The sequence below is a fragment of the Equus quagga genome, chromosome 15 (genome assembly GCF_021613505.1).
Source record: "Equus quagga isolate Etosha38 chromosome 15, UCLA_HA_Equagga_1.0, whole genome shotgun sequence".
In the NCBI taxonomy this organism is placed as follows: domain Eukaryota; kingdom Metazoa; phylum Chordata; class Mammalia; order Perissodactyla; family Equidae; genus Equus; species Equus quagga.
In genome coordinates, this window is record NC_060281.1 from 80,590,003 (window position 1) to 80,607,416 (window position 17,414).

Here is a 17,414-nt window from a genome sequence, read left to right on the forward strand (position 1 = left end):
ACAAAAATGACAGCTACTATCATACCTAATGGTGAGAAACTTGAAGCTTTCCCACTAAGACCAGGTACAAGGCAAAGATGTCCCCTCACACCACTCCTTTTCAACACCGTACTAGAAGTTCTAGCCAATATAGTAGGTCAAGTAGAAAATATCTGCCAAAAGACCCATCTAATAAAGGCCTGTTATCCATAATATGCAAAGATGCTTAAAAGTCAACAATAAGAAAACAAGCAGGGGCCAGCCCAGTGGCCAAGTGGTTAAGTTCACATGCTCTGCATCGGTAGCCCAGGGTTTGCTGGTTCAGATCCTGGGTGTGGACCTACACACCGCTTGTCAAGCCATGCTGTGGCGGCGTCCCACATGGAAGAACTAGAATGACTTACAACTAGGATATACAATTATGTACTGGGGCTTTGGGGAGAAAAAAAAGGAAGATTGGCAACAGATGTTAGCTCAGGGCCAATCTTCCTCACCAAAAAGCATACTTTTAAAAAAAAAAGAAAGAAAGAAAACAAGCAACCTGATTTTAAAAATGGGCCAAAGACCTTAACAGACACCTCACCAAAGAAGATACAGAGATGGCAAATAAGCATAGGAAAAGATGCTCCACATCATTTGTCATCAGGAAAATGCAAATTAAAATGAGATACTACCACACACCTATTAGAATGGCCAAAATGTGGACCACTGACAACACTAAATGCTAGCAAGGATGTGGAGCAACCAGAACACTCACACACTGCTGGTGGGACTGCAACATGGCACAGCCACTTTGGAAGAACTCCAGTGGTTTCTTACAAAACTAAACATGCTCTCACCATATGATCCAGCAATCACACTCCTTGTATTTACCTAAAGGAGCTGAAAACTTATGTCCACACAAAAATCTGCACACAGATCTTTTTAGCAGCATTATTCATAATTGCCAAAACTAGGAATCAACCAAGATGTCCTTCAGTAGGAGAATGGATAAACAAAGTGTGGTCCATCCAGACAATGGAATGTTATTCAGCACTAAAAAGAAATGAGCTATCAAGCCATGAAAAGACATGGAGGAAACTTAAATGCATATTGCCCTGTCAAAGAAGCCCATCTGAAAAGGCTGCATACTGTATGATTCCAGGTATGTGACACTCTGGAAAAGGAAAATAAGGAGAATGAAAAAGATCAGTGATTGTTAGGGGTTGGAGGGAAGAACAAATAGGCAGAGCACAGAGGATTTTTAGGGCAGTGAAAATACGCTGTATGATACCATAATGATGGATGCATGTCATTGTCCATTTGTCCAAATGCACAGAATATACATCAAGAGTGAACCATAATGTGCACCATGGACTTTGGGTGATTATGATGTGTCGATGTAGGTTTATCAATTTAAAGAATGTCCCACTCTAGTGGGGATGGTGGTGACAAATGAGGCTACGCATGTGTGGGGGCAGGAGGTATATGGGAAATCTCTGTACCTTCCTCTCAATTTTGCTGTGAACCTAAAACTGCTCTAAAAAAATTAAGTTAAAATATCACGTTTATATCCTTTGAGGTAATTGTTTTTACATTTTAGAACTTGCGAGTGTCATAATATTAAGTCATAAAGTTAATGCCCCCCAAAATGAAGATATTACAATATCAGACTCTCTCAGACTCCACGTGGCTTCACGGCTAAATTTCATCAAGGTCGGCAAGCACTGTTAATGCTAGTGCTTTTGAAAGCATTATAATGATTTTATAAACACTGAAAACTACCTACAAACCCAGATTGTGAAAAAATATTCATTATATCCATAAAAAGATACGGATGTAGTGAATTATACTTATTGCACAAATGGTCGCTTCAGTCCCACGAGTGACAGCTGGCTCTATGCCTGCCAGTGACGTCTGCTCGTCCGGGTGCTGGTTTGATTGCTGTCACTGTTCTTGTTCAGCGCTGCAACTTCCCCAGGCCCAGCACTGCATCCTCCCTAGAGAGGGTATGTGCTGAATGAGCAGAAAGAGTAAAAATCGTTTACAGAAAGAACAAAATAAGAATCTTTTATGTTAGTAGTGGCTTCAACACCATCTGTTCTAATGGAATTGAACTTTGTATAAGAGTACGCTGAAGAATAATCTATAAATCATTAATTTTACAGTAAGTAGAAAAAGATGCTTAAAAACAATAAAACCAATATACATATATATAATCACAACACAATCAAACTATATATGAGATATGAGGAGTATGCGCCAAACCAGAAATAGTAAGACAGTGGGAACTCAAAATTTAGAAACAAATATTTTAGCCCAGATTAGAGAGACAACATTTAAGTAAATGAAAGTAGAGAACCAATGTAATAAAATTTTTAGTGCCAATAAGGAAGATTACCAGCAGGCCTCAAAAACAAGAAATCCAAAGAAATGAAAAATGTTCAGTAAACATTTGAGTGCCTATTTACCAGGTGTTCTGTCCACATTGATTCTGTGCTGGAGCTAAGACAATATATGGCCGCTAATAATTCCCCGTGGGCATCAGAAGAGGCTCCAGTGGAAATGAGAGGAGAGACACCACCACTTCCCCAAGAAAAAAGAATATAATCTAGAAAATGCGACCAGTCATAGAAAATATCCACACCTGTAGGAGCTGTCAATTAAATAAGCCAAAATCTATCATTCTACACAACCCACTTTGCAGCAATTAATAAAAGCATCAGTAACAAGCCTGGAAGCAATGCCATCAAACCAGAACTTTATTCCACAAGTAAGAACGTCGGAACCGGGAAGTAAACAGGAGCATGCACAATGAGAGTGGTGCTCGGGGGATCAGATCCAAGGAAAATTCAAGGCAAGAAAATGAAAACTGAGTAAGAATGCAGCGTGCAGCTCAATTCGTTTTTATAGCACGTTGAAATGAAAGGCAAGGCAGCTCTTAGACACAGGAATTTTTAATAAACTGGTTTTTAATAACCATGGAACATAGCCCTGTAATTAGCTGTAATTTACTGAGATATGAAATCTAGAACACAATATAGTGAAAACTGAAACCTCAGAGGGAGAATATAAAAAATACAAGTCATAAAAATACGATTATTGCTGCAAGGAACTTGTAGCTATTTGTAGAGATTAATCTAGAACTATATCCCACTGATCAACAGTGGGAAGAGAAATTTTTGGCTGATCTGTGGCTGAGTCTGATCTAGTTTCTTCAGGTTCAATGCCCCTTCCTCTGGGCACATAAATCCAGGAAGGCTGCTTGTAGCTGAGACCTTCCCAAGACAGCAGAGGTCCGGAGGGTCACACTGAAAGGCCAGCCATCCAAGTGACCTTCGAGGCTCAGTAACATACAGGTTGGGATCACTCCCCACTACACACAGTGCTCTATGGAAATTCTACCTAAATGCTCCAAAAGGAGGAAAGACTCACTTCTCACCACCTTTCCAGAAAGCGTCCAGAGCCACATCACACTGCCTCAGGGCTTCTAGTTCTTCTCTTCTAGAAAACGAGGAGTGATCCTTTTGGGACCACGAGATTAGTAAACCCTGAAATAAACTGCGCCAAGACTTACGAGTTTTTCAATAGAACCGTTACAGTTAAATGGCAATTTTAAAAAGTGAAAAACTTCCCTCTTATCTCTAGCTGGATCTTCACTGGAGGTTGACGATTAGGGTAAGATGACAAGAAACTGTATCTCTGGAATAAAACTTGTAACTTCTGGCACTGATTTAGACTCTTACATTATTTATAAATATATTACATGACTGTGTGACAGCACCGTCAGCATGTGACTAGAAAAGCCCCTCTCTTGGGTAAGAAGGCAGGAAAGGGCCTCCAGCTGGGTGCTGCACATCCACGACTCCTCCAAGTCTGGCCACACCCTGGCTCCGTTTAGTCATGGACCTGAACAGGCTAGCTGAACTAGTCCACAGTGACCTGAACACTAGAATGGGACACTAAAACCGCGGCTGCATATCAAAGGTCTTGGCATCCTTGCTTGCTGCGCTTACAGTACCAGCGAAGTCAGTTCCAGGCAATTCTGGGATGTCCGTAAGGCTGAGGAAAGAAAAATCATTAGACTGATCAGATCAGCAGTCTCTGGAGCATTGGGAATTAATCCCATTTTAAGAAAGAGCTCAAACCACAATGTAAATGGCTGTTTTCATTTAGAGCTGAGAAAGCTTTGACCCTAAGCCATATATGAGGCACCTTATGACTCTTTTCTTAGGAAGATCAGCCCTGAGCTAACATCTGCTGCCAATCCTCCTCTTTTTGCTGAGGAAGACTGGCCCTGAGCTAACATCATGCCCATCTTCCTCTACTTTATATATGGGATGCCTGCCATAGCATGGCTTGCCAAGCGGCGCCATGTCCACACCCAGGATCCGAACTGGTGAACCCTGGGCTGCCAAAGCAGAACATGAGAACTTAACTGCTGCGCCACCGGGCCAGCCTCTGACTTGTTTTTTTTTTTTTTAAGTACCAGCCCCAAGTAACTTTTTCACACTCCCTGTGACACTCACTGATCCATGCTCAAGTGAGTGTAGAAAATGCTGTTCCCTGCACCTCGAGAGCCCGGCCAGTTGGGACAGTAACATGCTGCAGCAGGTGTAGTACCAGCTCTGTTTGTTTCACTGGCTTCCCAGAGTGATCCGACCACAGAAGAGCCAGCCCCTTTCTCTTGCAGCACTTGGGAGCGCCAGGGTGGCCAGAGGGGGCCCTGGTAAAGGAGGGGCAGGGGCCACATGCCTGCTGGGCCCTCGGTCAGTTCCCAGGTGCATTAGTCATCAGCTCCCTTGGAGCAGGAGTGACAACCTTTGCTTCTCTGTGCTCCCCAAAGTGCCCTGCACAAGGGGTCACTCAAAGTACTTCAAGAGACAGAGAAAGATGGAAGGAGAGGATCAGACAATGTCTCCATTGTCTGGCAGCTGGAGGTGCCAGAGGAGGAGAGGAAGGGAACCAGGCCCCCTGTTCACCTGGGCTGCGCTGCCTAGACAGTGAGGACCTAGTACCTCTGCTCCTTCACCTCTGGCCAGCTGGGCCAAAGCTCTTCTTAGATTGCCCTTTGTCCCAAATGGGGTCGACAGGAACACAACTCAGCAGTCAGGACCTCAGCCTTTGGGCTGCAGTGGCAGGAGCCAGCACAAGATCACCTCAAAGGCCGTTTGAGGCCCAACAAGGGGCCCGTGCTGAAGTTCCCCACTAGTCGAGAAAGGAGAAATACAGGAGAAGAGGAGCCAGGAAGAATCCGAGCTGGCTGGGAAGCAGAGCTGAACACAGGGCTGTGAACGGGCCTGGAAGAGCAGGGGCCAGGCTGAGTGTCTCGGCTGGTGGCCCGTCACCTGCAGGCTCCCTACCTTGGGCCGGTAGCCCTGCTGGGCCATCGTCTTCGCCTCCTGCTGCAGCAGGGCGTCGGTGAGCTGCTCTGCCTGCCTGGCCTCCTCTTCCTCCTCCTCCTCCTGCTGGTCTGCTTCCCACGCCTGCAGCTGGCGCTCTGCGACCTGGGCACCAAGAGCAAAGTCACCCCGAGACAAAGCCCCTGGGGGAGAGCCTGTGGGTCTACCCTGGCTGGAGAGTCAGAGCTACGTAATAGTGATGGCAGGTGCCAATAAACAGGAAGGGCATTTATGGTGTTGGAAACGTTCCGTGTGTGGTCATATGGACCTTGTAGACAGCTCTCGATGTGGCCACGTGTTTGGAAGAAGACTGTGTCTTACACGTCAGGTACTGAATTGAATAAACAGAACTGTGGCCCAGTGAGCCCAATGCTTACAGATGCAGACAGGAAAAAGAGATGCTGCCCAGTCACGACAGCCTGCGCCCCATGTGACAGGGGAGCTGGAGTCTGCACTGCATAGAGTCCAGAGACTCAGGGTTTCAGCTGGAACAGGGACGCTCTGAGCTCTCAAAGGCGGGCGTCCTGGACAAGGGCCTAGTGCCAGGCTGTGAAGTCAGTCAAGGGTCTCTGAGTCCTGGGCCACGATGATGCCGGGCCGTGGCAGGCCTGCTGCCGGCAGCTCTCCCTCCCCTTGCGGAGGCCGACCCCACCCACGGGCTTAGCCCTACCTGGGCTTCCAGCTCCTGTCTCCTGGCCGATTTCAGTTCTTCACTCTCCTCCTTCTCACGGCGAGCTGACTCTCTTGCCTCCTCAAGGTTTCGAATAAGGTGCTCCCTGTGTCTTAGGGATTCCTCTTGCGCCCGTCGGTTTTGTTCAATCTTTTCTTGTATTTGTTGTTGTCTCCCTGTCAGAACCTATCCTCAGCAGAAATCAAGAGAGATTTTACTTTAACACTAACAGGCACCTATTCTAGCAGCCATGAACAGGCTGCAGCTGGAGCTACACCAAGACCCAGCTGATCCTCAGCCTCAGGCCTAAATACGCCCGACGAAGGCAAGCCCAGACTACAGGACTCGGTCAAAACAACGTGGGCTCCGTTTCCCACCCACGGCCAGCACACACAAATCTATGCAGGTGGTGTGTTACGGAGGGACAGCTGAGCCCACGAGTCAGGAGGCAGGGATGGATCCCTCCCCGAGGGCACAGGACAGCAAAGGTGAGTCCCACTCCTATCAGGAGGTCCTAGGAAGAAGAAAGAAGCCTCAGCCAGCCAGAGGACAGCAGGAGAGTCTGCGTCATCCCCCCACCTTCTGGATTTAAACTGACTGCTCGGAGCAGCAGAACCTGCTGCGTGTGAAGCAGGGTCACAGCCCACCACCAGCCCAGATCCGGTCAGCACTCAGGAACCAGGAACGGCTGGAAGCCACCTGCTGCACCCAACAGTTACGCTCTCTGGAGGGAACACGAAAAGCGGCTACAACAGGAGGAACATTTTAAATGGGGAAAATCAGAAGATACCGGAGAATATCTGGTGTTCACAAAAGTGAAAAAGCACTAATTGGGACCTGACTGCCACGGATTCCAGAATGTAGCATACTGACATGCACAAAGTATATTTCCATTTCAAACCTCTTTAAGATAACTTTCAATACATGGATAATGAAGACTTTTCCCCCCAAAGACTCCCTTTTAATTGGGGTGTATCTTATATGCATTACTTAAATACTGACAAATAGAACAGCTATGATTTTTAGTCCACTTCTGGTAACACACCCCAAGAAAAAAAAATCCTAAATATGGAGAAGCCTTATGCACCAAGAGGTTCACTGCAGTGTTTCTTACAGTGGCTCAAAATTAGGGAAAAAACAGAATAGTCACAAGAGGGGGGTGGAAAAAACAAACTAGAGTATACCCATGTGGTGATATGTTATGCAGCCATCAAAGCGGTATTCACAAAGAAGAGGTTACAGTGTGTTAGAATGCGCGAAATCCAATAGCACAGTATAATAAAAACATGGAGAAAAACAGTACGCGTGGAAACAGAAGACAGAAGGAAAGAGTGACCGCGGCTATGGAGACTACGGGGTCTGCGTGAATTTTATTCTCACTTTTCTGTACTCCTGAATTTTTTCTAATAAGCTTATATTACTTTTATAATGATATTAAAAGTCCATTTGAAATAAGCAGAACATTTGGCGGGGTCAGTGTGTGGCCGCTAACTCCCAGACCCCTGCCCGGGGACCAGCCAGCACACGCACGCCTGTCGCAGCCCGGATTACCTCACTCATCAGTCTGTCCCGCGCGCTCCTCTCTCGGGCCCACTCTGCCTCTCTCTTTTCCCACATCTCCTTGGCCTCCTCCCTGGGGAGACACAAAGCGGCTGACAGCAGGCTCCTTGCCACCACCCATGGCAGAAGAGGACGAAAGAACCAAGAGGGTTCCACAGCACGAGGCAGCAGACATCTTCTGTGGGGCCGACCTTCAAGCAGACTTCTCCACACAGACTTTTACCGGATTACAATCACGGACAGCTGCACAGAAAGCGTTACTACAGGAGACACTTTAACTCCCCCTCCTCCATACTCCTTACACAAAGCCCTTGTGATGACTTGCACCCAGGCCATTTCAACGCTGAGGTAAATGACACCCTCAGGACCCTGGACGGGGAGAGGAGCACTGCTGGTGCCTGAGCTCTGTCACCTTGCTCCTGGGGTCACTGCCAGATTGCCCTGTGGCCTAGAGCAAATGAGTGACCTCCTCCACTCTCTGTGACCTACCACTTGGCTGGACGCCAGGATTAAATAAGATCAGGATTATCTTAACGCAGTGTTTGGCACACAATAGGTGCTTAATAAGTGTTACCTGTTATACGATTATTTCAATCTACTAGATTTTTAGGATCCAGACCCATTTATACAGACCTAAGAAGCATTCAACATTTCCATAATGTATAACAATCTCCTTTCAAATTTAAGATTTTAGATGAACAGATCCTTACTCTAAACCCTAATGATTTCCACCTTAAATAACCTAAAGGAAACACCCCTACAAGCCAAGTCCATCAGCAAAGATGTGCTCCGCATGGATGATGGACTGATTACCATGGACAGGTGTTTCAATAACAACAGGCGGCCCTCACAGTGCCCGCAGGATCCGAGGTACCAGAGGAAGGGCCGGGAGTGTCTGGCCCAGAGAGCTGCCGCCTCTCACCTCAACAGCATCTGCAGCTCTGCCTCCCGCTCCCTCTCCAGCTGCAGCTGCTCCTCGATGACCTGCTTCATCCACGCCACGTCAGCCAGGGCCTGCTCCCGCCGGGCCAAGTGCGCACGCTGGTTCTCATCCTCCTTCTCGAGCAGAGCCTGCAGGATGCGCTTGTCTGCCTCCTAGAGGAAGGAGGAGGAGGCACGGTGGGTGTGGTGTGGAGCCCGCCCTTCTGCAGCCACAGCCTCCCGCTCCTGCTGGAGACACTCATGATGCTTCCAAATGTTCTCCACAGAAAGATGGGAAGACGTTGGGATGTTTCCAAAAAGTCAGGGTGGAATCACCTAGGGATGGTTTGAAATGACCCTGGCGCTGGCCCAGTAGCGTTAGCAGTTAAGCTCGCACGTTCCGCTTGGGCAGCCCAGGTTTGCCAGTTTGGATCCTGGGGGTGGACCTACACACTGCTTGTCAAGCCATGCTGTGGCAGGCATCCCACATATAGAGGAAGATGGGCATGGATGTTAGCTCAGGGCCAGTCTTCCTCAGCAAGAAAGAGGAGGAATGGCAGGAGATGTTACCTCAGGGCTGATCTTCCTCAAAAAAATTAAAAAACAAAAATAAAAAATAAAACCACCCTGCAGAGGCCCAGGAGTTCTTCTCTGCCTAAAGGAAGGCCCCTCTGCCACCACGTGTGTCCCTGCCCTCAGACACGTGTGGTGACACAGATTTTTAGAAGCCAGTTTGGCAGCAATTCCATGTGTAAGAACATAGATGACAGAGACACAACTGCACCAAGATATGTGCATGAAACGCTCCCTGCGGCTGTTAGGTAAGAGGGAAAAACCGGAAACAACCTCAATGCCCAGGAGCAGGGAACTGGCTGTTATGGATGCCATACAGCGGAACGCTGTAAATGAATGTGGGGCTCTGGAGGCCTGGCGATGGGAAGATGTACCCGGGGAAGGCTGAACAACAGAAGGACGGACCAGCAGCAGTGGCACTGCCACCCAAGCAGGGCTGACGGCCGCAGGCAGGGTGGAGGAGAACAGCTCTGTTCGCACCCTCTCCTCAGCCTGCCGCAGCCAGGGAGCCATCGATACGCCTGACACAGACACTGGGCAGCCAGTGAAGAACAAGCTCAGCCCGCGTCTGTGATCTTCGAGTTGGAGGCTCACTGTCAGGTGCATATGCTGAGAGCGCCACTCCAAGCACATTTACAAACAAAACAAAACACCACCTCCCCGTGTGTGTCTGCACGTGGGTCTACACGGACACACACCAAGACGGACAGCTCAGGGGAGCACAGGGGTTGCCAGCTGCTCAAGCAGAATCTCACTTTGTGGTTTTGTTCGTACCAGGACGCGCGCATTACAGAGCAATGGAAACGTGTTTTTCAAAAGAGGGAGAAAGAAATGCCAGGCTGCCTCTTCAGACTTACCAGCTCCTCTTGGATCTGCTGTGTTCGTCTATTGAGCTGCACATTATACTGATGTCTCAAAAAGCGTCTAAAAATGAGCAAAATATAGGTTGCCTTCAGTGTCTCACAAAGAAGTGAGTGAGGTTAGACCACTCCTTACTACAGGCTGTGTCCTCTGCGGCTTCAGGGGTGCCAACCCAAGGCTGAGAAAGCAGCCAGCCCGGCCGAGAGAGCCCTTCTCACACACACCCCAGCTCCGCCTTCTGCCGGAGCGCTGCCATCTGCTTCCTCTCTGCCTCCAGCCTCTCCAGCTCCCACCGCTGCTTCAACAGATTCTCCTGCTCCTTCTTCAGTTTGGTGGCCTGTGGTTACAACGAGAGTGAACCCAACACAGGTCAGGAGAATCAGAGCTTCCTTCCTTCCTCATGTCCATTTTCAGCAGGCACTTTGCACCAAGGCCTGGCCCGGCCACCTGGTGATCATAATCCCCTCCCACCTCTGGGATCTGAGCCCCTGGGCCTAGCTTAACTCACTCATTTGTCCCATCTCAGCAGAGTCATTTTCTGCAAGAGCCTTTCCCAACCCTGCGGACAAGGACGAGCCCCATGCTCCGTGCTCCCACAGGAGCCTGTAGTGGTCCATGCTTTCTTGTAATTTAACATGTCTCCCCCACCTGTCACTGCTCCTGCTGTGAGGGCCAGGAGAGTGAGCCCTGCTCACAGTGGTGTCTCTAACACCCGGCCCAGTGCTCACTCAGCACCTAGAATAAGTAGTGGGCGCTAAGGATCTAGTTCTTGAATCATTCAGGCTGCGGGAAGGGGAGTGCTCCCCTCCTCTGAACGGGAAGTCCAGCCCCTGCAGGGAAACTGCACAGTGTTTGCAAAACAGCCTCCTGGACCAAAGATCCTCCCAGTTGATGCCTTAAGACCCAAAACCTGAGGGCTGGGGAGAGCTGTGTGCTAGAACATCAGACTAAATCCAGTCTACTTAGTACCCCAGAAAATCCAAGTTCTAAGACGGCTCTCAGACAGCAGGTCTCTAAACACACCTACAAGAGCAGGTATTGTCTCCATAGTGTTAACGTTCTAGAAGCTGGGCATACAACCCAGGAGTGTGCAAAGACCAGAGATGGAAATACCTATCAGAAGGGAGAACCCAGCGCTGCTGCATCTCTTAGACTCACCTCTCCCCGAGAGGATGTCTTTAGAGCAGCGTTAAAATGCCCATTTTATAGCAACAAGTGGCCACACGAGAGGAGGCCACGGGGCCCGGGGTCTCACCCTCACCTCCATCTCCTTCACCTTCAGCTCCTCCATCTGCCGGAGCAGCGCCTCAGCCTGCAGCTTGCCCTCCAGCTGCCTCCTCTCCTCTTCTGCTTTCATCCGTTCCAGTGCCTCCCTTTGCGCCGTTTCATATTCATTTTCATACCGCTTCCTCTCTTCCCCTTCTGTGGCTTCTTGCTACACAGGCCAAACGAACCCAGGTCAGTATCTACAACATGCAGCCAGCAAAGACCCAGCTCCCGGCGCGTTCCGCAGGCCCCAGGGCCCAGTTCCTCATTCCAACGTGTCTACACCAGAGTAGGCCGTGCCACTGATCAGCGGTGTGACCCTGGGTGAGGGGGCATCTCCCTGGGCTTGGTTATCACTGTGGGAACCGTGCCAGTGATGCCTCCCTTAGAGATGAAGCTGGGCAAGTCCTCAGCACATGCCTGGCACAGAGGAAGGGCTCAAGAAGGGCAAGCCTCCTTCCCCTTTACAGTTCAACGAACGCCTGCCCCAGATGAACCCGGACGCAAAGCGATGAGTTATGGAGGCATGCCTTTGATCCCCAGAGGTGCTGCTGTAAGCCAAGGTTGAGCGTTTATGAGGCAAATTATAGCAAAAGAGACTTCCAGCAATAAAAACGCCCTTTAAGACACACGTTCCACCTACCATCGACCAGCCCCGGTCACCTGGTCTTATTCTGCCCTGGGAACGATCACACAGGATTCTAGTACACGTAAGAGCAACACACGTTCAGGTTTAACATGGCTTAAGTAAACTGAGGAAGAGTCTATGCCTGGATTGGCCTCATTAACATTAAAGACAAGAAACAAATTCAAAGACATGGAGACAGTCTCCCACCATAGCACGTGGGACTATTTCCAGAGTCACAGGCCACACCTGTTTTTTTTCTTCTTTCTGCGTTTCCCAAGAGTTTATCACATGCTTCTTGTGAAGGTCCGATTCAATCTGAGGATGAGAAGGGGCAGAGTATTAACTTCCTCACTGGTCCCTCTGACAGATATTCCCTGTAGAGCACAGTGCCATGCACCAGAACGTGACCATGACTTCCCTTGTGAGCACTCAGAGTGGCCCCGGGGTCTTAGAAGCACACGGTGACCCTAACATACATAAGTCTGAATGCAAGTCAACTAGAAAACCACCGGAGCAGGCAGTTCTAGTCTCACGAGCTGGAACAAAGTCAAGTCCCCTCGGGGTTGTGCAGGAACAGCTCAGCAGACACCGAAATGGAACCACAACCTCAAAGGCCACCTGGTCAGCCTAAAGCACGCCAGGCCCAGGGCCGCAGGAGCTGGGTGAGGGCGGACTCAACCCCTGCCTGGCTCCCCAACACTTCCTCTGCAAAGCAGCAGCTGGGAAAACACCACCTCCCTGTATCAAAAGATGCATGCTCTACTCGATGCAACAAGTTTGGGGTTATTAATAAGAGATCTGGGTTTAGAGAATCTTTTGGATCAGAAAATGAATTGCAATACTTTGTCCAATAAAGCTTTTCTTCAGGAAATTGTTTATACAAGTTTAAGTTTTCTTTCTCAACTTACAAATATGAACATTTGCAACTAACTTGAATGTTCTGAATAAACTTTTCAGAGTAAAGGACTTTGGAGGACCCCGTAGGCCAACCAATAGCCAGGGAAAGTCCTCCCACAGTTTGGTGCTAATTGCACAAGGCTCCGGAGCCCCTGGACGGCTCCATTGCTCAGAGACTGGCCATCTCCACATGGAATTATGAATATGTAAATTACCACCACCAAACGCACACACAAGCTGTTAGCTGAAATAAGCTAATGAGATCAGTGATGGGATTAGCTCCCTCTGGCCCAATCTCCACTGAATGATGGCACCTAAGCCACAATGCCCCCTCTCTCCCCCTACCTCCAGGTCCTACAGATCTGTCCTTTCTCCTGCCACCCCAGTTCAGGCCCCACCATCACTCACGTGGGCCACTGCAGCTGCCCTCAACTAGCATCACCTCTTCCCACCCACCTCGACACTGCTGCCAGAGCTGCTGCTCAAAATGCAGCTGGAATCCCATGCCCCGGCTTCATAACACCATCAGGCACTCCCCAGTGCTTCCAGGGAAAGGCCCACCAGGCTGCTGACATCTGGCCCCATCTGCCTCACCAGCCTCACCTCCTGGGGACGCCCTCCCTATCTGATGTCCTAGCTTCCCAGCCACCTGTAGCTCCCTGGACTCGCTCTGCTCGAGTGACTCAGACCTGATTCTTGCACGGCTGCCTCGATCTAGAATGTCCTTTCCTCACCTCTACACCATCAAGTTAACACCCCATGTCCTTCCAAACTCCTCCACCCCAGCAACTCCTCTGGGATGTCCCCTGACCTCCAACTGAGCTGGGTGCACTGCCCTGATGCCCACTTCCCGGGCCTGCCCAGCACCGTGCATGCTGCACTGTAACAAGCTGCCCACTGTTCCCCTACTGGACCGTGAGCTCCTTAAGAGTGGGGACGACCTCTGATCTCCACGTGCCCACACGGTGGACGGTGCAGCAGAAGTTCAGTAAACAGGAGTTAAACAACCGAATGAACCAGATCTTCTGCGTGGTGCTCTTTTCAGGGGGCTGAAGTGTTCCCTCCTCTGTTTCACCCCAGCACAAGATGCAAGTTTAAAGCAAGCAGGGTAAAATGATTTCATCTACTTAGGCAAATCAATGGAGGGGTCTCCTTGGTTTTCACCTCTCGAAGTTTGGGGTCGTTCTTTTTCCAGTGTTCATACAAAAGTTGTTCGGCAATCTGTCAAGAAAACACAAAGAGGGAAGGCTGACGTTGCTCTTCAAATCCACTCACATTCTGGAGAACCCACAAGAGAGTCGGCTCAGGCTCAGAGCTCCTCTGCTGGCACGGTGCCACTGCACCTGCCCTTTGAACCTCCTGCCCGCCTGCCCCCACGGCTCTGGGAGCCAGACACCTGAGCGGAACTGGATGGCACTGACAAATGACTCCACGATGGTGATGATGGGGGCCAAAATCTGAGGCTACAGATGGGTCCGAGAAGCTACAGATCTGCTTTGAAACACACAGCAGGCTTAAAAACACAGACTGGGGCTCACCATTCCACACAACTACGTTGCAAGATAAAATACCTTAGTCACAGGTCTTTATGGGACCATAGAACTCACATAAAGAAAAAGAACTCAGATGTAATGATTTAAGGGGCCAAAGAGAATAGCGATGACTTGTGCAAAACACAAGTGGAGAACAACTTAGAGTGGGCACTTTTCCCGGCTGGCTCTAGAGTTACTGCCATCTCATCCGACCAGAGCGCCCAAGGGTGAGCCCGCATGCGCCACCCTGACGGGCTGGGCAAGATCCTGCTCCACAGCCTCTTAACGGGCTGTGAGAAGTTACCAATTTCCTTTGCTCTTCTCGGGCCGACTTCAGATTCCCGTGCTGCTCCCGGATCCTTCTCTCCCGAGAGTTCATGCTCAGCCTCAGCTCCTCCAGTTCTCTGGCCAGCAAGTCCTGCTCCTCCAGCAGAAGCTGCCTGAGCCTCTCCCGCCTGGCCTCCAGACGCTTCCTCTTCTCCTCCTTCATCTTCTCACGCTGATAGGCGTGCATGCTGGGGGAGGAGGAGCCCGCCATAAGTGAATCATGTTACAGCCACACGTGGAACGCTCTGCTCTGCTGTGTGGGTAAAAGAGGCTGAGGCGGACATAACACGCTGACACGGAAGGGTGTCCTCCAACCAAAGTGAAGAGGGCAGGTCACAGAACACCATGCGTTATAGAATCTCGTTTTATATTTGTATATGTTTATAGACACACAAATGGGAAAAAGTAGGAGAGGACATGCATCAGACTGTTAATTGTGGTTCTCTCTGGAGTTGTGGGGTTACAAGGAGACTTCCGGATTCTACATACACTTCTCATTGTTTTATCTTTTTCATTACAAAAGTATTACTTCACTGATTACCTTTTTTTCAATTTCCAGTTGGAAAAGCATCACACAGCTAATCCATGCTGTCCAGCAAACCCCTCCAGAAAACATACTGTCAAGCCCCCCTCCCCAGGTCCTTAAGGCCACATCCCCTGCCACCAGGTGGACCCCAGCTCCGTCCAGTCGCGGTCACCACACAGTTACCTCCGCTGGTAGGAGGTCTTGGAGCTCCATTCTGCCTGTTTGGAGCTGCAGAGGTCAGACATCCTGAAGTAGCGGCTGTTCTGGTCCCACTGCTGCCGAAGCCGGGCCTCCTGCTCTCGCTGTCGCTGTCGTGCCATCTGCTGATCCAGGAGCCTCCGGGTGCACCAGTAGGAGGGCAGCGTGGGGAGTGCCATCTGAGGAGAAAAGCAATGGGAGGAAAATGAGCCCGCTGCAACCCCAGGAACCCTCACAAGCTTGGCCTCATCCCTTTCACAAGTGATCCTCCCCGCCTGGCTGCACAGTGGAATCTCCTGGTGGAGCCTGGGCCCTACTCCAGACCAACTAAATCAAACAAGTCTTAGTGCGGGCCCCAAGCATGAGCATTTTTAAAATGATTTGCCATCAGGGTTGCAAAGCGTCGGTTTAAATAAGCCTGGACTGCACTCAGCTATGGGCCAGACATCATCAAGGGCACTGCAGACCGAGACAGGGAACCAGTCCTAGCAATGCTGGACCAAGCACACCGGGGCCTTGGATGCTCTGTTTAAAGTAACAGGGATAACAATTTAAGGAACACGTATATGTGCCAAACTCTTGACATCTGTGACCTTTTTCATTGTTACAACCACCCCATTATTTGGCAGGTGAGGAAACTTAAGTTCAAAGAGGCAAAGTGACTTGCCCAAGATCAAAAAGCCAGGAAGCACAGGAAATAAAAAAGCTGGGATCTTAATTCATGTCGTCAGAGACCAGGGCCCAGGCTGTGTAGAGTGCAAGAGGCTGCCTGTTGGCACCAACAGGCCCTGGCTTTGGCCGGGAAGGGGCCTAGCCCAGGTGTCACAGCTGCAAGTCTTCTGGATTACATGGAGGGCAGATCCCTCACCTTACAGATGGAGAAACTGCCACCCAGAGAGAGGGATCAATTCGCCTGGGCCACAAAGCAATCTGGGGACACAACTGGAGACATGAATGCAGAGAGCAGTCTCACTCTGGACATCTTGTCCCCTGACCCAAAAGCTGCCCGCATCTGCAGGATCTACGCAGTGCCTGGCTATGACAGTGCTTAAGGAACGCCTGCCAAACAAGCCAAGAGGCCTGGGTTCAAGTCTCAAACTCAGAGTCCTCCGGAGCTGAGGGGGAATCATCTGCAGCTATGGGGCAAGTTTAGCCTGCGGCTGCCAGTTTACGATCTGTCTTGAGACTGTGGCAGGCTTGGCAGACTTTCTTCCTTGCCCCGTAAGCCGCCGGTGGATAAATCTTTGCGCCATGAGTCAAGAAACTTAGGATTCCGATCCCCCATCGGCCACCTGCAAGGGCCCTGCTCCCTAAACAAGTCGCATCCCACTCTCAGTCTCACATGCACACTGACGAAAGGGGACACAGAGGAAAGCGTCAGGCCCACAGCGCGTTACAGTGAGGACGGGATGCCGGAGCCAGGCGCCGGGCGCTCGCGTCCCCGGAAGCCCGCCGGGGTTCCCGCCAGCGCGGGGCCGACTGCGGCCGGGCTCTGCGGGTCCCGGCTCCCGGGTGACCCCAACCTTCCGACTCACATTTCCGAAGAGGCCGCCGGCCCCAGCTCCCGCACGCCGCAACCACGCCCGGCACGCCCGCAGCGCCCCTCCGCTCGGCGCGGCACTAACGCCCGCGGTCTCCCCGCTCGTTGCCCGGGCGACGGGCCGGCGACGGGGCGCCGCGAGGGTCAAGCCGCCTCCCCCGCGACGCCGGACGCGCCGAGAAAGGAGGCTGTGGTTTTTCTCTGGCGCCCCCTCGTGGTGGGCGGGAGATCGATCGCGAGCGTCGTTGGTGCTGGAAACGGAAGGGTGATGGGAAAGAATCCATTCGCTACAGAAAATGCAGGATGGTGGTTACCTGGCGGGACAAAGCGGGGCGAGGGGAATCACGGGGATACTATAGGAGAGGGTTATATAAGTCAGTGGTTCTCAAACCTGGCTGCACGTAAGAATCATCTGGGGAGCTCCCAAAAACCCAGATGCCTTAAAAAAAAATCCAGATGCCAGACCCGACTCCAGACAAATCCCATCAGGCTCTCTGAGGGTATCAGTCGTTGTCTAAGCTCCCCAGGTGGGTTCAATGTGCAACCAGCTCGCAG

The 17,414-nt window shown here is 50.5% G+C and overlaps 1 protein-coding gene across 6 annotated transcripts; it reads right to left on the reverse strand.

Moving 5' to 3' along the window:
• Nucleotides 1–1,092: 1,092 nt before the first annotated feature.
• On the reverse strand, nucleotides 1,093–16,965 carry TCHP (trichoplein keratin filament binding). 6 transcript variants are annotated; one of them, XR_006885395.1, is made up of 15 exons: nucleotides 16,855–16,965; nucleotides 15,305–15,498; nucleotides 14,573–14,783; nucleotides 13,901–13,957; nucleotides 12,086–12,154; nucleotides 11,207–11,380; nucleotides 10,170–10,282; nucleotides 9,942–10,008; nucleotides 8,513–8,685; nucleotides 7,582–7,663; nucleotides 6,031–6,216; nucleotides 5,322–5,465; nucleotides 3,975–4,020; nucleotides 3,394–3,462; nucleotides 1,093–1,974 (listed from the first exon to the last, which is right to left on the reverse strand). XR_006885395.1 is itself a non-coding variant. In XM_046640694.1 (14 exons), exons 2-13 carry the CDS (start codon nucleotides 15,496–15,498, stop codon nucleotides 3,988–3,990), a joined length of 1,503 nt encoding a protein of 500 aa, XP_046496650.1. In that variant the 5' UTR covers nucleotides 16,855–16,965; the 3' UTR covers nucleotides 2,898–3,462; nucleotides 3,975–3,987. The 6 variants fall into 6 exon arrangements, 3 of the variants coding, with proteins under 3 accessions (XP_046496650.1, XP_046496649.1, XP_046496648.1); XR_006885396.1 differs by having other exon boundaries at nucleotides 3,394–3,482; XR_006885394.1 differs by having other exon boundaries at nucleotides 3,394–4,020.
• Nucleotides 16,966–17,414: the final 449 nt, after the last annotated feature.

What these genes read in the sequence shown, in the direction of transcription:
- TCHP (XM_046640694.1), bottom strand. Translation starts at nt 15,498, where the DNA reads ATGGCACTCCCCACGCTGCCCTCCTACTGGTGCACCCGGAGGCTCCTG. An exon ending in GAGAAGAGCAAAGGAAATTG is followed by an intron (nt 13,958 to 14,572) that starts GTAACTTCTCAC and finishes TTTTCTTGACAG; the next exon opens with ATTGCCGAACAACTTTTGTA. An exon ending in AGCAGGGCTACCGGCCCAAG is followed by an intron (nt 4,021 to 5,321) that starts GTAGGGAGCCTG and finishes TTCTTTCCTCAG; the next exon opens with CCTTACGGACATCCCAGAAT.